This window comes from Dysidea avara, chromosome 1 (assembly GCF_963678975.1).
Source record: "Dysidea avara chromosome 1, odDysAvar1.4, whole genome shotgun sequence".
NCBI lineage: Eukaryota > Metazoa > Porifera > Demospongiae > Dictyoceratida > Dysideidae > Dysidea > Dysidea avara.
In genome coordinates this window covers 10017828-10044036 of record NC_089272.1, presented here as the reverse complement: position 1 = coordinate 10044036, position 26209 = coordinate 10017828, and the positions used below count along the sequence as shown (strand labels likewise).

The following is a 26209-nucleotide window of genomic DNA, read 5'->3' as shown; positions in this document are numbered from 1 at the left end:
TACTACAACGGAAAGACATTATGGTGTCTGTAATGCAAATTATTGTGATCACATGATTGAAAGATTAGAACTATCAATTCAGTCGTGTCAGTCAATTGCAAATGGTCTGTCTTCTATAGCAGATGGTATAGCATTGCAGAATACCAGCAGTATGTTGATCAGCTGATAGAGTTGTTGCGATCATTACTGGATGAATGGAAAGAGTATCAAATGATATTAGATTCAAATACTCATCATTCTGTGTACCATGTACCTGTCCAGCACACACACAGACGTGGTTGACCGAAATTTGATGTTGACCAAGCCCAACTTGAGCACCTGGTTTCACTATCTTTCAAGTGGAATGACATTGCTTTACTTTTGGGTATATCCGGAACAACACTTTACAGGTAAATTAGCATTGTTATAAACATAATAATGGTTCTGCAACAGGAGAAGGATTGAATTTGGTATGACTCTTGATCCTACAGTGCAGTTATCAGACCAAGATTTATCTTTATTACTAAGACAGCTACGACAAGATAATCCAGATGTGGGAGAGTCAATGGCAATGGGTACACTACGAGCTGGTGGATACAAGGTCACTAGAGCAAGGATCCGGTCTGCTTTGAGATCACAGGATCCTTTAAGTGCAGCAATGAGATGGCCAGAAGGGATAACTAGAAGACAAGTGTACTCTGTTGCAGCCCCAAACTCTTTGTGGCATATAGGTATGATTGGTACTGTAAATGCATGTAATAGAGTCCATGACAAGGTAGAAACTGTCTAGATTTGTTAAGCTACATGGCTCACATGACTCAGAATACCAACTCTTTAGTCTGCTCAAACTATAGTCAATAAATAACTTTCAAAATTGCTTATACACTGCACTCAGCCACCAATGACAGTAAAAATACACTGGGTGAGGTTATTCAAATCACATCTTGTTTGGGTCATGCAAGTCAATCATCTGACCCATTATCTGGGTCTCATGCATAGCTATGTGAAATTTATCATGAATACAAAGTACCGTAATTTGCTTTATTTTCTTATACAAAATTTGCATGAAATTTTTTTGCACAAAACTTTTATACAAGATCGAACTACTCTAATAGAGCAGTCATTTACGTAAATCATATGAAAATATTTTACATGAAAAATTTTTATCACAAATATTTTTGCATAAAAATAAAGTGAATTATGGTACATGTCATAGTAGAACACCTTTTGTAGGCTGCACTCATTATCAGTGGGAATGTGTGCTGCTACTGTAGACATAATTATGTGTTATGCATAGCCACGCCTGTACCAGTATGTTCCTGCCTGTATAGGTATACACAAAGCCACGCTTAGTTATAGAGAATGTTTTAGTGCTACTGTGGGCTTACACCTAGAGCCACATTCACTAGCTTATAATCACTGATTACATGACTTGTGTAAGAGTTTGTCTGTTATGTATCCACACTAAGTAAATAAAACATAGCACTTGTTATGATTATGAGACTATTGACTTCAAGCTAATTAAACTGTGGATCACATTTGCTGTATTGCTATAGGTCAGCACGTCATATGGGTCAGCAGTTGTGGCCTGTATACTATGTTTTACATGCCTGTACTGAGCCCTGTATCACAAAACTATTATTAGTGTTTAAAGAGCTAGCCATTATAATTATATGCTGTATAAATATGTTTGTGTGAATTGTATGGAAGATTATAGAGTATTTGCAAATATACCTCCCAACTTTTTAATACAGAAATCTCATCACAAAGTAATTAGATGGCGTCTGGTAACACATGGAGCAATTGATGGCTACAGTAGACTTATCATCTACCTAAAATGTGCTGGAAATATCAAAGCAAGTACAGTTTATGACAGTTTTCTTGAAGCTGTACAGAAATACCATTAGCCCTCACGGGTACGATCTGACCAGGGTGGTGAAAATTTACTTGTTGCACAGCATATGATAGAAAACAGAGGGGCTGAGCGCAACAGTATGATTGTTGGTGCTTCAGTCCACAACCAGCGTATAGAGCGGCTGTGGAGAGACATGCACAAGTGTGTAACTAGTTTGTTTTACAGACTTTTCTATTTCATGGAACAACATGATTTATTAAATCCCATGGATGAAAAGCATCTATTTGCACTCCACTATGTTTTCCTCCCACGCATCAATAATTCCCTTACACAATTTGTTAATTCATGGAATCATCATCCTATTCGCACTGCTCACAATAAATCACCACAGCAACTTTTTAGTTCTGGATTGCTGCTACTTCGTAATTCTGGGCTCACAGCATTAGATTTGTTTGAAGATGTTGAATCAGCCTATGGCATTGACTACAATGCCCCAATCCCCTCACAAAATGATGAAAATGGAATAGAAGTGCCTGAGTGTGCATACAACATCAATGATGCAGATCTAACTTCTCTAAAACTAGTCATTGACCCTCTACAACAATCAAATGAATATGGTATAGATATATATGAAAACACTGTACGATTTCTTAATAATTTACAAAGTTTTGAAATATGGTTTATTAAACCGTTTGTCAGTAACAAAGAAAGCAACGATATTTGTTAAAGCAATAATAAATATTATTAATCATGTATTATGACATGTGTAAAAATCAACAGTAATTTATTAAAAGGCAAACGTGTTTTATATCTGCAGCACTATGGAGCATTCATCTGCCATTTCCATTCATCTCCTGTCCCCTGCAGTACTGAAAGCCACATTTCACAAAATTTGTCATAGTTAGGGAAGTAAGTTGGCAGCTCCAAAGTATATCCACATGTGCCAGCAAATGGAAACTGTCTTAATGTAGTAAAAGTCACATCAATCTGTGAGTGTATTGCTACAGAGCTACCAGTAACAAATCGTAAAAACTTTCATAAGCCATCTGCTCCCAAATTACCTATCAAGGTTGTCAAGTATCCTTTATTCTTTCTTCTACTGGACTTTTGCAATTGTAGCAAAGCAAAGCAAGAATTTTGTTATTAGTGACTGTCAAATTGTTGTACAAATGAGCAATGCCATTAACACCTAAATCCTTCCAGAATTTCTTGTGCTCTTCTGGGATGCCTATATTAAGCCAATAGTAGCTGCTGGTTTGCAACAAAATTCATACTTTGCTACTCCTATCATAAGCTTAGCTATATTCTTTGGAGTTGGCATAACATGACAACCCAAGCGAGAGAGAATCGAGATAAGTTCACCCTCAAGAGTTCAGGAAACTTGCTTTCAATCTCACTGTATGTCAAGGCTGACTGGAGTTTTCTTCGCTCGTTACTACTAACATATAGTGCAGGAAGTCATACTATGATAAACCCCCATATAAACTTTCATCCATAACTTTCAAATAATTGCTCATATCAAAAAACTAAAAACAGATTTGAACTCAGCACCTAAAAATGCACAAGATGGCATAAAGTAAAAGGTCATCAGCTAGGTCACAATCATAAATTACATCATCGTTACCATAGCAAAAAACAATTTTGTATTTTAGAACATTTTCAGAAGGCAGCCAGCCTTATTGATAATGATTCCATTCTACTGTAATTGTGTTGAGAAGTCCAAAACAGACTTGCTATAATTCGTTTTTGTCTATGAATTGAAATAGAATATGCTATTCTATTTAGTGCCTTGCATACACTTGACAGAAGATTGAAATGTAATATTTTAGGACTATGAGCTAAACATGTAGTATAATAGAAGATTCAATGATAATGAAGCAATTAAACATGGAATAATAAGCAAAGCAAATAGAATTACTGATAGCAGTTAACAACACATAGCTAGCTACTGTTAATGACATTACCAGCTCTATTTCTGACGTTGCCAGTAGTTAGTGCGTATAACTAATTACCTATAATCTCTTGATTTGATTGTTGACACAGAAGGCACATATCTTGACTTGAGTGATGCAAACATGATTTCTAAGTGGATTAACTTGGCTTCCCATGTAAGGCCAAAAAGTAATTACGACTTTTCCGACACTTAAATTTCTGCCTTTTAATGACACATTTTAACATCACATAGTTGACACTTAAACACTCTGTGACAGTCTACAGTTTCAGATAATCATCCTAAAAGATCAGAAATGTTACAAACCTTATTGGGATAACATTTAGGTGCTAAAATACAGAAGCAGATAATAAAGATGGACTGCGTCATTTACACACAGTTGTCCATAACAACCTAAATCCATCATTTTTAATACTATAAAAAACTGTCTTAGGGAATTTTTATATATTATCTAATCTCCATGTATACCAATTTGTAGAGTTATTGAAGTATCCACTGGTGAGAAATTTAATTTTGAAGAAAACGACTCGATTTTACCAAAAACTTGAATAAATCACCAGAACAACCATAAATCAAAATTCTGTCTTACCATTTTGTTGGGGGTATCAGTACCATTGACCGGCATAATAGCTAGTAAGATCTCAGTACTTTTACATCAGAAATTTTAAAATTGTTAAAACATGACATTGTTATTGATTTACCAACAATAGTCTTCAATCATTTCAGAAATAAAAGCCTTTTATGTCCAAAAATGATCAATATACAGGGATATACAGGGATATACAGGGATTCTGCAGTCCAAATTTCAAGTGCATACTATATAGCATCAAAACATTATTAATCAGTGAAGTCGAGATGTATTCGCGGGGGTTTATGACTTCCTGCACCATAGTCCAATAATACATCTAGCAAAACATTATGTGGCAAATCTAGGCATGCACCAAGAAGAATGCCAATTAGTGATGGCATGGCAATGTGTGCTGGCAGATACCCACTAGCTAAATATCCATGAGAAATTACCTTTCCTATAACAGGTAAGATAGCCATGTCTGTCTGAGGATGAATAAGTGGCACTACGACATTAGCTCCATCACACAGCAAACTGTACGCCTTCTCCCAAAAAGCAGAAAACATTTCACGTGTAACTCCACCCGCGTCTATGGCCAGTTCATCTTCAAATTGGATGAATGTGGGAAATTCCATGACCACTCCTTCTTCTTTGTACATCTTGATCACATCTTCAAAAATTGTAAATCTGTTTACAATATGCTTTTGCCTGGAGCTTGCTTTTATAATCGACATGTATGCCAATCGTTTCTCTTCAAAATCTACAATAAACCAGTGGTCAAGGTCAGTATAAGCTTCAGCAACTCACCTTCAACCACTTCTTCATCGCTGGACCTTTCTACATTTATACTATCACCAGTGGAAACCGGAATCACAATCTACAGAGTGCAAAAAATATTAATACACTTAACTGCTTTAGGTACAGCATTACTGTATATACTTGTTAAAATTTCAGCATAGGTATAGCTGATGCTGTGCACTGAAGGAATTTGATGTGTGTTCATAGATAACCTGTGAATCTGTACCATTTCTGGAGTTGGCACAGTGGAGGTCACTGGAGGTCATTCATCTTTTGATCTCAAAACAAAATTTTGAACTAATTTAACATTGACAACACAGGTTGAGTAACCACCACACAAAATCCACATGTTTTGTGCAACTAATTGTAACAATTGTGACCATCTCAGCAAAAACCTGACTTGTTCGCACAATTTCCAAAACATTTTTCAGTGTTATCTGCAGTATCCAGGAATGGATCACCAAAGTGGTGAGTAGTTTTGGAATTATAACACTAGACAGTAAGAAGAGCAAGATAATCGATTTGTACAGCAACTATACTGAAAATAAACTACAGACGCTTACATTCACAGCCATAACTTCCGTTTGCATTAGACTACAACATTGTAATTTGACTTAAAATGTTCACCATGAATTAGCAAATCAACCAAGGTATGGTGTTAGCCCAGCAGTCACTTACCAATATGGGTATGAAAGTAGTTTAATTGACAAAAGATGACAATCTTCCCATATTGTAAACAAACACATGTGACATGCATTCTGTTGGGGCTACAGAAACAAAACGAAGATTTTCGAACTCTACATGAGCAGGCAAATAAAATGGTGTATAGTTTTACTCGATTTGAGTCTTCCTTCTCTGCCCAATTAAAGCTTGCATATTTTTCTTTATAGCATGCATTAATTTTATGATTTTTTAAAATTTTCGATTTTCTCAATACACATGCTGTGCAAACAAGTCAGGTATTTGCTGAATCAGTCACAATTGGGACTTGCCATAAGATACGTGTAGGGGTATATTTAGGGGGGTTTCCTGGGGTTCCAGAAACTCTTCTGAAGTTTTAAACTTGTAGGCTTGCAGCGGGTATATCAGTTTGGCAACACAGAATAAAATTAATGGGAACATGGGTATTAGTCCAGTCATTTTATGAAAAAAAAGGGGTCAACCTTTAACTAATTGCAACACAAATGGTTTCAACAGTTTCTAGCACAGAAAAATGTGCTCTATAACATATCAAAAGTCCCGGAAAATCCCATAAGGGGAAAGTGACCTTTTGCATGACCTTTTTTGCCATTTTTAGCAAAAAAATTAGTATTTGTGCTTCTATTTCAGCTATACATTATCCAAACTATTTATATTTGGTATCAAATGATTGCTCTCACTATAAGGAACAAGATGACACTTGTTTGGTATCCATAGCTTAATCTGTTCTAAAGTTATCATCATTTTACCGGACAAAACTAATATTATTTAGTCCCGCCCACGCACTTTGGTTTAAGCTATTTATTGCTTGTCTAATGTTAGTTTTCCCATGGCAAGGGACTATTTTCATAATAGAGGGTCATAATGAAGACTAGAAGGTGCATGTGTTACCATGGAAACCGAGAAATAGCATAGCTTTATATACAATTTGGTTGTTTTTATTCTCCATTGTCATGAAGATGGATTTAATTGTTTACAACTCGAAACCTGACATTGTACAAGTTAAGTTAGGTACATATACACAATGACACACGTTAACCATGGCCATGGTAAGGGATAATCTATTCCCTTGTGTATATAAATGGTAAGTTTCGCTTTCATTCAGTGTTGGTATCTGTATCATCTTCTTCATGGATTGAGGTGTCTGAGTTAATTGGTGCAGCCTGTTCCCTTGCAGTTGCCACAAACAGAAGAGCATTTCACCTTGTATTTCTTACAAGTGTATCTCATGCTGCTGCAGTCAGTGTGACAGTTACATCTAATCATTTTCAACAGCTCATCTGGAGCAGGTGATAAATCAGTTAGCACAGGCATCAGTTTACCATCATAGTCTTTCTACCCCCATGCAGTTGGCTGCATTTCACTGGCATCACCTTTCCACTCTTGTGTTTGAAATTATACACGGAAACTATGATATTTAACAGCAGCTGAAGTAGGTGGCAAAGTTTGTGGAAGAACAACTGTAGTGTTTTTAGCTACCTATTCACAAAAACGCTTGTATTGGAGAGAGTTTAATCCTTCCTTTGGACTTCCACTGTATAAATCCACTAGTGCTTGCTCTCCTGCAGCCACGATGTAATTTGGTGTAGATACTATTGCACTGAACACTTTGGCCTGCATTTGAAAGTATTTACTGGACTTCACCTTTCCCAATGTCATATAGCTGTGGTGTTGTGTCTCATCCAAGTATTGTATGCAGGAAGAGAACATTGTAGCACATTTCAAAGCCAAGTTCCTCTTTGACAGCAGTTGTGTTCCACACCCTAGGTTTCATAGTGGCTCTAGTTTGAAAAATATGTTGTGTGATTCCAAGCAGGCATGATAGCACAACAATACAAGAAGATCGGTGTCATCACCAACTAGCACAGTGTCTGCTACTCTGGCTAATTCTACTGCTTTTTGACAATCATCACATCAGCAACTCCTGAAGCATGGTACACTTTACAATTTCTTTCCAAGAAGCAGCTAAGCATATTAATGAACTGCTACTTGTTGGTGCTGTTCAAAAAAGTACCCTTCTTCATGTTCAGCTTCATATCTTTGGTGAATGACATGTGAGAGGTCATCAACAAAAGATATGGTACATCCGAGGAGGGCCAAAGAGTACTCCGGAGTGGCTGTGTCATTTACCAAAGATACGAAGCTGAACATGAAGAAGGGTACTTTTTTATTGACCAGCACCAACAAGTAGCAGTTCATTAATATGCTTAGCTGCTTCTTGGAAAGAAATTGTAAAGTATACCATGCTTCAGGAGATGCTGATGTGATGATTGTACATTACAAAAAAGCAGTAGAATTAGCCAGAGTAGCAGACACTGTGCTAGTTGGTGATGACACCGATCTTCTTGTATTGTTGTGTTATCATGCCTGCTTGGAATCACAAAACACATTTTTCAAATCAGAGCCAAAAAAGCCACTATGAAACCCAGACTGTGGAACATAACTGCTGTCAAAGAGAAACTTGGCTTTGAAATATGCTATATACAACATTCTCTTCCTACATGTAATACTTGGATGTGGCACAACACCACAGCTATATGACATTGGGAAAGGTGAAGTCCAGTAAATACTTTCAAATGCAGGCCAAAGTGTTCAGCGCAGTAGCATCTACACCAGATTACATCATGGCTGCAGGAGAGCAAGCACTAGTGGATTTATACAGTGGAAGTCCAAAGGAAGGATTAAACTCTCTCCAATACAAGCGTTTTTGTGAATAGGTAGCTAAAAACACTACAGTTGTTCTTCCACAAACTTTGCCACCTACTTCAGCTGCTGCTAAATATCACAGTTTCCATGTATAATTATTCCAAACACAAGAGTGGAAAGGTGATGCCAGTGAAATGCAGCCAACTGCATGGGGGTAGAAAGACTATGATGGTAAACTGATGCCTGTGCTAACTGATTTATCACCTGCTCCAGATGAGCTGTTGAAAATGATTAGATGTAACTGTCACACTGACTGCAGCAGCATGAGATACACTTGTAAGAAATACAAGGTGAAATGCTCTTCTGTTTGTGGCAACTGCAAGGGAACAGGCTGCACCAATTAACTCAGACACCTCAATCCATGAAGAAGATGATACAGATACCAACACTGAATGAAAGCGAAACTTACCATTTATATACACAAGGGAATAGATTATCCCTTACCATGGCCATGGTTAACGTGTGTCATTGTGTATATGTACCTAACTTAACTTGTACAATGTCAGGTTTCGAGTTGTAAACAATTAAATCCATCTTCATGACAATGGAGAATAAAAACAACCAAATTGTATATAAAGCTATGCTATTTCTCGGTTTCCATGGTAACACATGCATCTTCTAGTCTTCATTATGACCCTCTGTTATGAAAATAGTCCCTTGCCATGGGAAAACTAACATTAGACAAGCAATAAATAGCTTAAACCAAAATTTAATTAAGTGCATGGGCGGGACTAAATAATATTAGTTTTGTCCGGTAAAATGATGATAACTTTAGAACAGATTAAGCTATGGATACCAAACAAGTGTCATCTTGTTCCTTATAGTGAGAGCAATCATTTGATACCAAATATAAATAGTTTGGATAATGTATAGCTGAAATAGAAGCACAAATCCAAATTTTTTGCTAAAAATGGCAACAAAGGTCATGCAAAAGGTCACTTTCCCCTTATGGGATTTTCCGGGACTTTTGATATGTTATAGAGCACATTTTTCTGTGCTAGAAACTGTTGAAACCATTTGTGTTGCAATTAGTTAAAGGTTGAACCATAAAATGACTGGACTATATAGCTTACATTGATTACATTGTAACAGGAAACTTACATTGATTCCTCAAAAGATTAAAGAAGAACAAGGATGTGAATTGAAAAACCGTTTTAAAGATCAAGATACTCTAATAGAACAGTCAGGTGTATTCTAATAGAACAGTCAAAACTACTCTAATAGAACATTCATAACGGAATGCAATCTTATAATGGGTGTTAAAGAACAATATCAATAACTTAAAGAATGTGATTTAGTAAATAAATCTTGAGTTTTTCGTTTTAATTGGAGGATTTGGATATGTAGCTTGATCACTACAACACCTGACCAGCCATAGCTAAACAATACTTGACATTTTTAACACATAAAGGGAATTAAAAAACTACTCATGAAACCATGAATCTAGTAACTTTTGAAGCATTTTAGTGTTCAAAATGAATCAGCGGGAAACCCCCCTTGGAAAAATCCTGGATATGCCCCTGAAGTGGATATAACATACAAGTTACCATACACGTACCTGATTATGGGACTGTACTGAAGTATTATGGCCACCTTCATTAGAATCAACTAGTGCTCTACAATGAACTGGAGGTTAAATAATTTTTTAAATAAGTTATACAAGAATACAGGTGTACACATACACACCTCCAAAAGTAGACTTTGAAAATCATCTAGACTGTTATCTTCACTGCCCATACTTTGAACAATCAGCAAAGTGCCTTGTATAGGGTAGTCAACTGCTCGCTCATTGCCATCTTTTAAGGGCATTTCACTTCTCAAAGCTGATATATAATGTAAAGGGGAAGTGTGTCTCCTTTGAAAACACATACTGGTAAACCTCCTGTAATTGTAAACACAATATATTAGCTGTTGTATATGTCACACAATTGCTCTAACCTGAACAGAACTGTCTTTGGAGAAAACAAACCTGATTGCATCACCAGATGTCAATTTGAATGTTACAGGTAGCCCAGTATGTTCTGTGGCTTCATGACAACTGTCAAACTTTTTAGCAAAGTCATTTTGCATTTGGTAAATTTGCTACATATATAAGATATAAATGCACATTATAAGTAATGTAGAACCTCATTTTGCATAGCTTCATTTTCTTTTTCTTTTCCTCCTCCTGAAAAGAGCAATGTATTATAATCACACAGCAAATTCAAGAGATAATGGAGATCATGAAGGTTCTCACATGTACTCTGCTAATAAACACTGATACTGATATTGCTGAAATTAAACTGATAAACCGATTTCCGATTATTTACCAATTAATCAGTTCATCACTACCCAAATGCTTCCAATGAATTGTCATGAATTTTAATTAGTGGAATTTTTCTGTTAGTTGACTGACTTATGTACTCAGACAAACGTAACTTGATAACGGCTAAGGCTACCACCTTGGTTGTTTCATGGCTAGACATCACTTCAACCAGACAGGTGTCTTTTGGTCCACATTTTCTGTAGTAGCTTGACTAATGCAGAGCTGAACACAGCACAATATGAAGCATAATTGACCCTTCACTTCTCAGTGATTGATCTATGGGGCAGGCATTCAGACACAATTGTGACCAGATTATTATACAAAACCGATCCAATCAGAGAGGCTAAATCAATGAATAGCTACATCAGCATCTGGCCCTCAGCATTATTCAAACTACTTGAGGCTGGTTTTAACAGGTGTCTTTTCTGGGTGGTAAGGCAAGCTTGAATAGCAGTTTCTGGCCTTGTCACGAGTATCAGTGGTGCATAGGCAGATGGCCTCATATAGTTGGCCAAAGATTTGTGACAGCTTCAGCAAAACCTGAGTTGTTTGCACAAGTATGTGTATTGAGAAAAACGAAATTTTAAATAACTCGTAAAACTACACATTGCATGCATGCTACACATGCATTTACACAAATCATGTAGTTACATACATACCTCATTGCGTGTTTCAATGACATTTAATACATCTATTCTTCTTCTTTCAGATGCCTTCTTTTCTTCCTCCTACCAATTCAGAGGAGCACTACTTAACTGACAGAATTTTTAGCTTGTATATGATTGTAATGCATATGTATTATTATACGTAAAATCTCCATATCTTTATAAAATCTATTACCTTTGCATGATCAGCCGCCAGGGCTTCTTCATATGCCCTGTCTTGTTCTTCACGTAAACATCTCCACTGGTACAGATCAATTTCTTCTTCATGTGCTCTGTCTTGTTCGTCATACAAATATCTTAATTGGTACACACCCATTTCTTCTTCAGCTGTACTGTCATCAGGCACTTCAACAATAGCTCCTAGATTTTCACAAATGAATTGTTTCTCTGCAGCCGTCTCCTTTGCATTAACATCTTTTGTACCGTCCATTGTGTCATCTGAAGATTCATATCCATGCTATACAATAATTGTACATGACAACTATAATAAAAGCGCTCTAAGGAGATTTTTATACATGGAAAAGCTATATGCTGTACAGCAGTTTTTTTTCGAGGGGAAAGTATTCTGCATGATTGCCACCTTCAAAAATTTTGAATGGAAAATTTTTGCTTCTAAAGGTGCATTAATGTTTAAACAATGCCATATTTGATCAATCTGTGAATTCAAGGGGGGAAATATTTGTGGTAGCTGACTATCAGTGAATTTGCAAAAAAAAATTCCCCTTGAAAAACCTGCTATATGGTATACTTCATACAGATCTAGAAGATTATGTACTAGTTAAAGTACCACCAGTTGAAGCACCACAGCAAGTGAAATATGGTAAAAATAGCATGAGGGTGTGGGTAAGATACTTATACAGCTCGAGGTGAAGCTGAGTGCTGTATTAGGCTCGAGACCAATGCCAGAGAATTTCCCCTCCTAGCACTGCCTTAAAAGAATTTAAGTGTACCATGAAATAAATTATATTTGTACCTATTAGATGAGGTGTTGCAGCAGTCTCAGTCGCTGGCACTTGCACAAAATCTTGCACCGTGGTCAGTGTATTGTAAATTTTAATGCACTAGCTGCAGTCTGCAGTAATTATGACACTGCGGTGCCTTTGAACTGCCCATGTAAAGCGGTACATATAGTTATATACCTACGGGTGTATACATGCATGCACACTGTACAACTTTGAACTAACCTGCAACAGATATGCACAGCCCAATCAAGGCTCAGATCACTCCAATCACTCAGATCACTCCAATCACTCAGATCACTCCAATCACTCAGATCACTCCAATCACTCGGATCACTCAGATCACTCGGATCACTCCGATCACTCAGATCACTCCAATCACTCAGATCACTCCAATCACTCAGATCACTCCACTCACTCAGATCACTCCAATCACTCAGATCACTCCGATCGCTGCAATCACTCAGATCACTCCAATCACTCAGATCACTCCGATCACTGCAATCACTCAGATCACTCCAATCACTCGGATCACTCCAATGAGTTAACCGCCTAATTGTGTAATGCTACTGAAAATGTGCATCTTTTAGAGTATAGTAATACACAGTAATATCCTAACTCCGTGTTATGGAAGCTTCCTCTCCCTAATGGTATGTCTAACAACGCTCTAGCAACATGTGTTTTCTATTCAGTTAAATTCTCTTGTGAAATACTAGTTATGGATTGGCTCAGAGATGCTTTTAACATGTTTACACATGTATTTATGTGGCTTGAGAATGTATTTTGAACTACATTATCAGAAAGCAAGGGGCAGTCGCTTCTGTACTGTCTGTTGAAACACTTACAACCAGGATCAAGATTTAATCAAACAATCAAGGGGCTTTTGCACAGCGATCAAAATGTCTGCAAAAGTGATCATGAAATACCTTTTAAAGTGAACTTTTAGCAACATGAGAATTTGCTAGGCTTTTTACGGTTGACGATCAAGAATCAAGGCTCTTTTGTTATAGAGCAAGATCAAGTAATCAAAATGAAATTTCGATGATCAAAATTCTTGGTCCCAGTCAAAAGTGTGTCAACTGATGGTATAGAAGTGACTACTTGGAAAGCCACACCATATAGCCACAATTTTAACAAACAAACTCACTTGACAGACTATCCAGGTGTTTATATACTGTAAATTTCAATGTTGGAAATAATGTCACATAATGTTTTCGACTTTGGGGATGTGGTATAGCAAAATAGTCTAGCAGTAACAGAACAATGCCACAGGAAAAAGGTATAGCTGTGATGTCTGCACTTGACAAGTAAAAGCTGGACCAGAAGCTCAAGCAACAGTAATAATATTGACATATACAGCCAAGGCCAAGCTGGTAATATGAATCTACTCAGATGCTCACTATAGTGAAGTACAATGGATTTTGTAGTACCGAATTTCCTCATGGGTGCATGTAACCCCATCAGTTAGTCGATCATATGTTAAATAATTTGTTATTTTGAATCTAATTGATACATGCTAGCCAATGAAAAGGGTGCATTGACAAGTATGATGTTACCTACTGGTCTTGCAAGCCAGCTGGTCTTTTGTATGGTGTAGTAAAAACCTTGTATCCTGCAAATAACTGCTATTTTGTTGGCATGTGAAACATAGTTCTCTGTCAGTTGTTCTATCCCCTGTATTACTGCTGTTTCCATTGGCTCTTCTAGTGCCCACAACAGTGACAGACAAGAATCTTGAAATTGTTTTTTCCAACAAGAAACCCCAGCAGCTGGCTTATAATACTAGGACCATTCACTATGCTCAATATAACTGTTTTGTGATACAACAACATGTATGGTATATTAAACACACACTACCATGACTGTGTCTATTAACAGGTTCAGTTTACTGATAGTAACGAATTTGCATTGTAAACTTTCATTCCCAACAGTAACTTGTGGAACAGATAAATACCAGGTGGTATTGTATTGCTGCTTGTTTACAAAAGTAACCTGATAATTGTGTAAACATCACCTGTGACCATGTTATTAAACATGTTAAGTACAAGTTGCTCCTAATAACAAAAAAAAACAACTTGTATCTTTTAAGCTGCTTGTGCTGAAGCATTATTAGCGTTCCCCTTATTCAGCACAAGCATTCTTGTGCAAACTAGGCGGTATTTTGTTGAGACAGTCACAAATATGTACATGAGTTGTCTGCCACCAAACACTCACAGAGCTTATAGGAATCAGGAAAGTCCATACATAAAGCTGCTGTCTGAATGCTATCCAGTCTAGCTGTCAACAAACATAAATCTCAGTTGTATATATAGTAACTAAGAACTTGTTAGTAAACATGCATGTACGTATGTTAGTAAAATAGGCAAGTATGTATGCAGTAAAACTGTCTGTTCTAAATCCTCTTTGTTCCCTTTAGATACTGTAGAAATTACTGTAGTGTTTAAGAGAGATATAGAACATACTGAAATGTTATGTTATTTTCCTATAGGAACTAGTAGAGATGATGGTAGTACTAGTGTTAATATCTTTAATGAGACCGCTGAAGTTCAAGAAGCACAGTTCCAATTTCTGGTAATGTACATACAACAATATATTGTTGCTATTGCTTTCCAATGTCTACATGTAGCCCAATGTATCTCAGTCTACCCATGAGGAGGAGAGGAACCTGAGGTGATACCTACTCCCAAGAGATCAAGGAGGTCACTCAACAATAAGACGACATCACATGACACAACGGAGGATGGTCCATCAAATGATGTGACTATGGAGTGGACAATATACGGAGGACACTGAGGGGGACCTTCCTGTAGTGATGATCTATAAGATAATACTACCAGATGAGGAGGGGTTAATGGTGATGCTACTAAAAGGTCAGTGTGGTGAAGTACACTTATCACTTGTATTTGTATTGTGTCCCATTGTGAATTTGTGTACATTTGCTCACAGTAGAGGAATGCACCATTACCCTCTGACACGCAGTTGTGCATGCCAAAAGCATCCCAGAGACTTCTCAGCACAAAGCATTGCTTTCCTAGCTAATATATAAACAAGCCTTAATTAATGCCTGTTGTCATGCTTGGTAGCTGGATATACAATCTGTCCATATGACATAGATTATACTGAGCATTGATCTGAGATGTCTGTAACATTTGTGACTATCTCAGCAATATCCCGACTTGTTCGTACAAGCATGCTTATTGAGTAAGCGAAATTTAAAAATAATCATACAATTACTCATACTACAAAGAAAATATGTGACCCAGTCTGCAAAAAGGGGTCTTATAGCCTTTCCAAATAGTCAAGTTTGACTAATCGTAACTCCTCATGTTTTCAATGTATCACTTTCATACTACACCCAGCGATAGCGCCATATTAGGGGTATAAGGGGACCTAATTTCAAGGTGATACCACATTTACAAGTCAAGTTACAGGTAGCCAAGTACATGTAGTTGAAAAGGCTATTATAAGGCCCCTTTTTGCAGACCAGGTCACATATATGCATGTTTGTATTGGGCCAGTACTAGAAGAAGGAAGGCTCAAATTGATTAAAACTATATACCATCTTATTAACCTGCTCATGGAGACTTTGGAAATCTTTTGTTTCATTTCTGTTATGTGTGTCACATACGTTAGTTTATGATGCAGTAAACACTAAACGTAAACAATATCATCATAATTTCTTCTACCAAACCACTCCATATGCACAAGTGACTACAGGGCTAACACTGTACCTTGGCTGATGTGCTAATCCATGGTGAACATTTTAAGCCAAATTGCAACATTGTAGACTACTCCAAACAGAAGTTATGGCTGCTATAATGTAAGTGCCTGTAGTTCATTTTTAGTATAGTTGCTGTACAAATCAATTATCTTGCTCTTCCTACTGTCTAGCACCATACGTACTTCCAAAACTACTCACCACAGAAGGCTGAAACTTTGGTGATCCACTGCAGATAATGCTGAGAAAACAAAAAACACTTCCAAAATTGTACAAACAAGTCGAGTTTTTGCTGAGATGGTCACATACAGGTAAGGCAGGTTATATACACTTTTTTTAAACACTGCGTTAAGGCTAAAATTAGAAGCTTCAGCTACAAACTTAGACACTTAACCAGGCATATACAATACAGTACGATGAAGTATCTATGGCCATGACATTTTATCAAAGACTAGTGGGATGTTGGATTATCACAGTCACTGCTTGAAAGTCCTTAGTTTACTAATTTGTTAAGTTGCTTTACTGTAGTTGTACCCAGTTATACTGATAGTAAAATGTCAGTAACTTTAAGTATATGGAACTTAATTGTTTTACTAAGTTTTAAACTCTCAGTAAGTCATCAGTGAATGCGGGTTTACTGAGAAACTACTAGAATAAACAATTAACTGTTCCATATACTGGGGATATACCACTCTAGTAAACTAAGAGACTTCAAGCAGTAAGTAGATAAAGTCATTTGATGCGTAAGTGGTATAGAGGTGTAGAATTAGTGAGGTTTCACTATACATTCCTTGTGATGTTGCCATTTTACTAATTTGCTGACATTGACTTACCTTATAAATCATGGAAGTTTGTACATCGATCAATAGCCCGTGCATTAATTCTTTGTTGCATAAAGCATGACGATGTGTGTATGATGTAAGTCCTATTGTTAAAGGCCAACATAAGGAAGCCATAACTCTGCCTGATCTCCACCACGTAGTCAGGGGATCCTGTTGTTAGCTGCACCATGTTGTAAAGTTGTGCACATACAGACTGACACAGACATACATACAGGTGTACGGATTATTTATTCACTATACTGTAGGAGGTCTAGAAGACTAGCAAGAAAAACAGTGAGATCACATGAGCGGCTAGTGATAGCCAATGGTGAAGATGATTCCTTCTGTAAGAACCTGTGTATATATGTTGCCATATTGTGTAATGACAGAATAGTCTGTGAAGTTTCTCATTAAGGGTACAGTGTACAGTACACATGGTACCACCCAAACGCAACATCATGAGCAAAAATTTGCTAATAAAGAGGTGTAGCAGCTGTTTCGTTCATGAGTTACGAAATGACTGCCACGCCCCTGAAGGCTTGCAAATGAAATGGTTGCCACACCCCTTTATGAGCAAGTTTTAATCATGCATAATTAGTGCTTGTGACGATGCGTTTGGGCAGCACGCTGGAACCGTACATAGAATATGCTATGGGGTGAGTTGTATGTGGGACATTGTTATGTGTAATTTAATTCCAAATTTGACTCTTTAGACTGTTGCACTGTATAGATTGCAGTCGCATGTCCCATTGCTGAAATTGGTTTGTGAAAATCATGTGTCTGCATGCATATTTGTACTGCACATGAGCAAAGGATTTATTTTAAAATCAGCCAGTGTGAGGGAATGAAAGCTGTGTAAATACTGTAGTAAATTTGTAGGCAGGCGGGCATTACTCTGAGGTGATTATTTCATGAAATACATGTGAAATAAGTTCCAAAACACATTGTGAATGAATCCTCTGCAACTCACTACCCCTTATCCTGACACACTAGCAGTACCAGAAATAACAGTTGGCCATTTTCCAAGCAATGACTGACTATTTGGGGGCTTGTACAGTCAAATGTCCAACCAGCAGCAAGCCACAGTCGGTAAAGCTTATACAATTAAAAATCCATCAAACTATAACAGATGTCACATCAAGTCTGGAGGACCAGACTTGATATAGGCCAGGCTTCTGAATAATATTAATTACTATTAAATTTCATATTGACATAACTTATCAGTTTGGACAAATATGCTATGATGCTTATAATGGCTTTCTTCTAGCTACCCATCATGTAGCATAATAGGTACACAATTTTCAATATAATAAATATTAAAGGTTAGTGTTGAAACAATGAAAATTGTGACTTAATTGTCATTCATCATCGTCATGGCCATGGTTTCATTATATATTTGACAATATCATCATCAGGAACACCTGAACTGATCATTGACACAACTTGTGCTCGTTGCATAATTAAGGAGTTAACAAGTACTTTAAATTTATTAATATCATATTCAGAGTTATTATTTTGTTTATTAATTTCTACCACCAGTTCAGGATCATTACTACATTCCTTCTGTAGACTATTATAGAAATCAATAATCTTAGTAAATGTAGTAACAACAGGATGAGTATCATAATGATTACTAAACCATGTTATGGCTTCATCATGTCTATCATTGGCTAGTAATGTTTGTATTATTTTACAGTTGTCTTTGATGTTTTTGTATACTTTCTTAATTGGCAGTGGTTGTGGTTCATTAAAGAACTTCATCATTGTATTAGTTTCCAGTAGCTTAGGATGAGTTTCAATTAACATATTTAACTTCTGCATAAAACCCATTTGACTAGCTCTGGTAATTACTGCTAACTCATTGATAATGTGTGGTATAAAATGGTCATCCACAAAGGAAATATAATCCTGGCTAGTCTTGATATCATCAATATTAATGTGAAATAATTTGGTTTGATTCTGCATATCATGAATATTGATTATCTTACAAAAATTATACGGCATTTCATCTAGGATGTATTGAGCAATGACTTCATGTACTTCCACACAAGAACCTAAATTTAGTACATTTACTCTACTAAAAGTAACTAAGCCATGGGACCAAAGAGCAATAGTGCATTTGTTAAACTGTTCAGTGTTCATGTGCGACTTATTTAACAGCATCTGTTTGCAAACACTTGTGCCAATTCCCAAACTTGAAATAGCATGATACAGTAAAGTTTCTTCATCCTCTTGCAACAAGTCAAGACTTAATGTAATACTTGCTTTAACGGCTTCTTCTCTGTTGTCTTTTTCTGAATCAAAAGCAGTCATACCTTTATCAAACAATTTCTGTTGCACTGTCGATATAGCATTTGTAGGGGACTCCCCCCATTCAACACAGTGAACATAAAGTTGACCATGTACAAGATTTAAAAGAAGTGGCCAGCAATAAAGATTATTTGCCAACTCACTAACTGCATTGTAATTACTGGGAGAGAGTTTTTCTATTTCTGTAACATTCAATAATAATAATTGTATGGCTTCATTGATATCCATTTTCTGTATATCAAAGCAATGCTTAGGAGGAATTCTAGTATTGATGTCCATTTTACGTGTGGTCAATATAACCTTGTAATTGCTGAACAGATCAGCAAACATCATAACATCATCAACTCCCCATACATCATCTAGTATAATTAGATGTTTAGAAGGATGAAGTACAGGAAGTGATTTTAATTTGTTTAATATAAACGAAGCATCACCATCAATTTGTTCATTAGTCAGAGTTGTGTATAAATTCTTCAACATAGATGCTGGACTGCCCACTGGTGGAGTAAGTGATATCCACAAGAAACCATCTGGAAAATTTTTCTTCATCATAGGATCATGACAAACAGCTTTAGCTAGTGTAGATTTACCAGTTCCACCAATACCTCTAATGGTGACTGTAGTTCCTATGGTTGGAGTTACATCACTGGTCAGAATTGCAGTAATTATTTCATTTTGTAGTTTAGTACGAGTAATGTAGGAAGCAGGAAGTGAAGGAGGAGCTTGATATTGTAGTCCTGTATAACAATAAATACATGTGGCTTACTGAATGTAACAAACTGCTACGCTATCAGTAGTTACCAATAATACTTTAATTTGCTACTGCATAGGTGTGTAATGCTGTGTAGTTACTACATGTTCATTGCTATGCACAAGGTAGAATACCGTATTTGACCAGTTAATAGCCGCGGCTCATATAATACCCACCCCCAGATAGTAGCCACTCCACAGCTAGAATTATTATCATAAGGGCCGCCCTCAGATAAGAGCCGCGGCTTGTATCTGAACATACTATTGCAAGTGTTGACTAGACACGTTTGAAGAAGAAACCAGGCAAAGGAGTTGTTTTAGGCCAGGAAATAACATTTTTGAGAGAAGTTAAAATGAATTACAGTACTGACAGAAGATTAAACAAGGTCAGTCACTTGTGAATCCGTATAAATGCTGCAGGCTGCTGCCACACAAGCTCATAGTAACTGCCTTTGCATAGTAGCCGCAGGATTTGCTTGATCAAAGTTATAGTAGCCGCGGCTATTAACCGGTCAAATACGGTATATAATCTAAACTAGTGTAAGGAAAAATTAAGTTGATATTCAAATTATATACCACCTTCACACCTCAATTCTAAGGGAAGAGAAGATGTATAAGTGGTATAATAGCACTGTTATCAGTGTTCAGGAATGCATTAACGAGAAATGGTAGTAGTATAACTTGTACCTCCTATTCTCATTAATGCATTCCAAGCATTCTCAGAAATCATCCGATTTCTTTGATGAAACTGTGTGATCTCCTCTGCTTTAATATAGTGACACTTCATAGGATTGATAGTGGGTTTTAGTTTTGTAAAGTGAGCCAAAGTATAGATCATGGACTTGGAAAAGAAGATAGTTTGTTGTTTTACTGAATGAAGTAGGTCACAGGTTAGTTAATATTGCTGTTTTTGATTGCATTCTGGTCATGTGGCGATGTCCAGACACTTGGTATAGTGCTTAATTGATTGGCCATTAGTGTTAGCTAACATATTCACTACTTTAGTTTATTCATGGCTAGTAAAGTAAATACTTTAGTGCACTTGAATCATCTTTATATTTTGGTGCGATGCCACACACACGTAGTGACTGAGCATGCACCTCAATTGACTAGGACATTATAGTGCTGTAAACATTCACTGCATTAGTTTATTCATGGCTATATAGTATATAGTAAGTACTTTATAGTTTACGTAAACTTCATTATGATAGTGATGTGTGATATTAAGACTTTGGTTTCGGTACGATATCAATATGATAATTGGTAAAATATTGAAATTTCGATACTTTTTGGTGTATTTTTTTTTCTTTTGATTAATTGCGTCAGGCAAATGTTTATAATTAACAGCTATCCTACATAGAATTTGTGATGAAGGTAATAACAATCCTTGGAAACTGGTAGATGCTTTTTAAAATGGCTAAACTGTACAGAACTGAGCTTTATTTCTACCACGATTGCACAATCACACACCAAATGTTGTAAATTACCAAAATACTACTGAATATTATGTTGAAAATTGTAGCAAAATATTGACTATGCGATAAATATTGATATCAGTTATAAAAATATTGAGATTCGAAAAGATATTGGTATTGAAAAAAATAATGCCGTGTCGATAATTTCTCACATCACTACATTATGAGCTGTTCAGCTCATTTGGGCTTCCTGGGTTTAATTGCATACCCACAATTGAAGCAGTCTGCATGCTCGTGTCACTACAATTACGTTCAGCCTCTCAGCAGCACCTTGTCGTTGCTCTTACTACATTATCCACGATCGAAATTCACATGGTCCCATACACTTGTGAAGCATTCCTGTAGTTTCCCACACTTGCAGGTGAGTCACCCAAGTGGAATATATTGGTTGTAACATGGGTACTTGTGATTTTCCTAAAACATACGCATGAGCACAAGGGAGCAGCGCGCTCTTGTGCTCATGCGTACATTTCAGGCAAATCGCCAGTGCCCATGTTCGTACATATATTTCAGGCAAATCACTCATGCAACAACACAAAGATTTTTGAACTATACTTGAGTAAGATGAATCCAGGTTTTTATCATTAGACCCTTTCTTCACAAGGAACAAAGCATTTTAAAAAATTTACGCATTTTTTTTTAAGTATGCAAATATTTTACCCATTGTAATCATTGGCTTATACTGAAAATTTAGGTTTACACCATTATGCTAGGTTTTTGCAGATCCAGTCACATATGTAGTAGTTATAACATGGGAATAGTAGACTTAAGCATACGTGAGTTATGGGTGCTTGTTTACATCACGTCAAAGTAATTTCACACAATCAATCTTTCTTCACTGATTTCATCTCTGTATGCAGTGCAGAAAGGTGACAGAAAGAAAACCTTATGGACTCTCCTATTCATGGCAAACACAATGGTGCAAGTTGCAACTCTGCACTTCATTGTGTTTGTAAGTCAGTCGCTGTTGTAAGCACCTGTAGATATTCTCAATACTTGTTGTACAAATTAATCATTCCGTTTGTTTGCTACTTTGTAGGCCTCTAACTCCGGGTCCAGAGGTAGCAATTCAAAAGTGGTCAGGCCAAGGGGTAGGCAGTGAAATGCTGAGCACTTGTGTGAATGCTAGGGGGGGTCTGGGGGCATGCTCCCTCAGGAAAATTTTCAAAATTGCATGCTCTGGGATTAAATCTGAGACTATTTTAAGCTGTCAATTCCCTAGCAAATTATTGACTAACACTCGTGTTAAACTCACTGCATGTAGCTACATACATGTGTTCAGATTAATTTCTTACATTATACAGTTTTAACACATGTAAATACAGTATTGTTCCCTTTTTTAAAGCTATACGCATGCAGCTTGAGTCTAACATTTGAAACAGATAGCTATATAAGTGATGAAGTCACAACTCAGTGAATGGCTAGCTTGGTGCTAAGCTATATGCTTAATCTTTACCCTATCATGCTATGCTGCAGTGCTCAAATATTCATCCAATTATGTATGCTTCCATGCTTATATCATATAAAGTTTGGCTATAAATCAGTGAATAAGTACCTGAGTGCTCTGTTAGGGTGACTGTTCTATTAGAGTGTTTTGCTCTTTTCCATGATTGATTGTCACAGGGAAAGATTTGACAGGTAAATACAGAGCTCAAAATAATAGCCTGTCATCTGTCATTTTCCGACCCACAATGACCAACCAAATTTAAAAATGGTCTGAAATTATGACCTATCAAAGTAAGCTTGTACTAGTGGCTGACCATGTTGCATGTTGGTCTGTAATTTTGACGGATCAAGTAAGAAACCTTATATTGAGCACTGTAAATATTCTACTGGCATTATATAATTTATGTCACAATGTTTGCATGATGCTTTAAGCATCTATCATTCCCAAAAATATGCCAGCATAATCAACCAGTACCTATCAGCGACTTGGATATATATCTTTAAAAATTAATGCTGAAAAGTGGTCAGGCTATGGCCAGACTGGCCAGACTGCTTCCTCTGGCCCTGGACTCCAAAAGTTGCAATTGTTGGCATACAAGGCTGATGGCCAGAGCCTTGGCTAAGTGGATTATAGAAATTCAATAATAAAGAATTTGAAAAATGCACCACTATTCCAGGGTTTTGCGGATCTGGTCACACATAGTCAGTTTGTGTTCACCTGAGACAAGAGGTGAAGATGTGTAATGGTTTTGTACTAGAACAAGTATGTTTTCATGTTGTACGTAAACTTATTTGCATTCCTGAATTGTCTATACTAAATGTATGGGTATTTTTAAAGCTTCATGACTCGCTTGTACTTTGTCATATCAAAGCACTTTTTTGATAAACATTTCTGGCATTTAAAGCGCTACTAAATGTAACAACGTGGACCGACTATAGTAGGGAACATCACAATAAAAGTGCTTGAACAAGGAGGATCGTCACCTGAAGTGTAAATTAATTTACATTAGCCCATAATCAACAGTAACTCAGCAGTGATTAAATTTGCACTTCAGGTGATGATCTCCCTTGTGAAGACATTTTTGTAGTGATCCCCACTTGTAAATATTTTACTTTTCTATGAAGTCTGTTTGTTCTTGTTGAGCTGAATTTCGATTGTGGCTAGGCAGCAGGTAACATTGCAGCTACATTTGTTCTAAGAAACGGATGAGTCCTAATGATATCATGGAAAAGTAAAGTTTTTGCGAATTGCAGGAAATTTACAAGTGTTATATTATTATCGAGTTGTCGAAGGACTAATTACAACATATGCTAAAGGCATAAAAAGGTAGGCTTCCTTGTAGCATGGTAACTCATGTTATCAAACGGTAAGGTCGTACCATTTAAGTAGGGATCCTGGTGAAATTTTTGTACGCTGCCCACAATTCTGCCTTTAAACAGAATCCTAGAGATATCTTACGAGACAAAAATCACCTTTATGGAATAGTACTAGTCCATATAATGCATAAAACAGCATTAAATGCAACAAAACACTTGCAGGTGGCTGGATATAGAATTTTTTTTTAAATCACCAAAACTTGAATTTTAGATTGATTGTCTGACTGCCTGACTGACCACAGTCGCAAGCCTAGAGGCCAAACGAGGCAGTGCACGGCCACCATTTTACGCCACAACAACAAACTCACCAGTGGGATGTGCCTTTTGGGGTTCCGATGAGTGTGTGCCCTCTGCGCCTTGTCTTTTCTTTTATCTTCAATCAGGCGCCTTGTCTTCTTCATCCAACGAAACCATATCAAGGCATTAATTTTCTGTATCAGCACTTTCTTTAAGCAGCATAATAGATGCCACAAGATTATTTAAGGCACTTAGACTACGCGCTACTGTATGGAGGTACCAGCTTTCATGATAGGTCACAAGATCATGCCCATTCTTTATACTACGAATTATCAATCTATCGATTGAGACACACCTCTTTAGTGCTAGCTGTATTTCAGTGACCATACACCTTCAAGTTGGAAGGCTGACTCGAGATACTCTAATAATTGATCAAAACCACAATGACCATGCCCCTTTTGGGCAAGCGCACATCTTTGCTGGCTGACTTGAGATACTCTAATACAGCAGTCACCCTAATAGAACAGTCACATGTTTATAGCTAGCTGTATGCCTTAACAAAAAACTAAACAAACTAGTACATTAAAAATTATAAATTTAAAAATGAAGTAGGGATCCAAGCAATAATAAGTAGTGAAACAAGAGATGAACGACGGTAGCTATTACAGCATAGCCCAGTGGGAAATCTCTACTTTGTCATTGAACCATGCCAATGTAGGGATTTCCCACTGAGCTATGCTGTAATAGCTACCATCATTCATCTCTTGCTTCACTACTTTTAATTGCTTGGATCCCTTACTTCATTTTTAAATTTGTAATTTTTAATATATCTGTAATGTGGGTATGGTCCATATTTGAAAACGTGCCGAAACACTTGTATATGTGCAATGAGACTAGTTTTCACTTTCAAGTAGTGTTTCCCAACTTGCAGAATGGCAAGGATACTGAAATGCCTCCATCTGAGTGCTCTCATGGCCAAACTCCAACTCGTGATAATCGTCACTTGAGCATTAATTTATTCCCATAATCGATTTCAGTTTGAGCTTCAATGAAACAAACCGGATGGTACCACTACCTCATGAGCTAGAAAGCATTACAAAAATAATGCCCTAATCACAGGGCATTATACAGATAATTCCCTGATCACAGGAAAATATCAGATACGTGTACCCAAAGATTCCTTTGATCTGTGCATACATGTTACATTATTGAGTTATGCCGTGAAACTTAATTATCATGAGGCTGGCTTCTGAATAATATTTGTGACCGAACTTTGGAAAACCATCGATATGCACACAATAGTACTTTTGTAATAAAATGCAATTAAAAACTATGGGTAAAAACGCAAACTCCAGAAAAAAAATGATGCAAGTTTTTTATCGCCTCGCTGGTGGGCAAACTAAGCTTCCAATTGATAAATCCTGAGCATCATCGTGTTCACCTGTTCATAGGGAGTACAAAAATCTTTGTTTTATCTCTATACATGAAAGGATTTCAAAGTTACCGACGTTTGTTTATGTTCCGGTGGTGAAAGAATTTACCAATGATCGTTTTTCTGTGAATTTGCCTTCCTTCTCGAACACAGAAGCA

At 36.8% G+C, this 26209-nt stretch overlaps 4 protein-coding genes across 6 annotated transcripts in view; 1 reads left to right on the top strand and 3 right to left on the bottom strand.

The window, feature by feature from the left end:
- Positions 1–26209, bottom strand: part of LOC136255032 (uncharacterized) — a 112602-nt gene that overhangs the window by 30334 nt on the left and 56059 nt on the right. The window lies entirely within an intron of this gene.
- The window catches only part of LOC136255767 (uncharacterized), a 54779-nt gene continuing 28696 nt past the window's right edge, over positions 127–26209 (top strand). For both annotated transcript variants that reach the window (XM_066048649.1, XM_066048659.1), the window contains exons 1-4: positions 127–710; positions 14974–15056; positions 15112–15355; positions 17291–17370. In XM_066048649.1, coding sequence (XP_065904721.1) covers positions 452–710; positions 14974–15056; positions 15112–15159 — 390 coding nt within the window. In that variant the 5' untranslated portion in view covers positions 127–451 and the 3' untranslated portion in view covers positions 15160–15355; positions 17291–17370. The remainder of the gene's footprint in view (positions 711–14973; positions 15057–15111; positions 15356–17290; positions 17371–26209) is intronic.
- LOC136241611 (uncharacterized) lies at positions 4623–10626 on the bottom strand. Its single transcript, XM_066032852.1, has 5 exons — positions 10526–10626; positions 10296–10438; positions 10115–10182; positions 5161–5230; positions 4623–5113 (listed from the first exon to the last, which is right to left on the bottom strand). The coding sequence occupies exons 1-5, from the start codon at positions 10624–10626 to the stop codon at positions 4623–4625; spliced, it is 873 nt and encodes a 290-aa protein (XP_065888924.1).
- LOC136241601 (uncharacterized) overlaps positions 18220–26209 on the bottom strand; it is a 48990-nt gene continuing 41000 nt past the window's right edge. The window contains exon 11 of the mRNA XM_066032841.1: positions 18220–20071. Coding sequence (XP_065888913.1) covers positions 18396–20071 — 1676 coding nt within the window. The 3' untranslated portion in view covers positions 18220–18395. The remainder of the gene's footprint in view (positions 20072–26209) is intronic.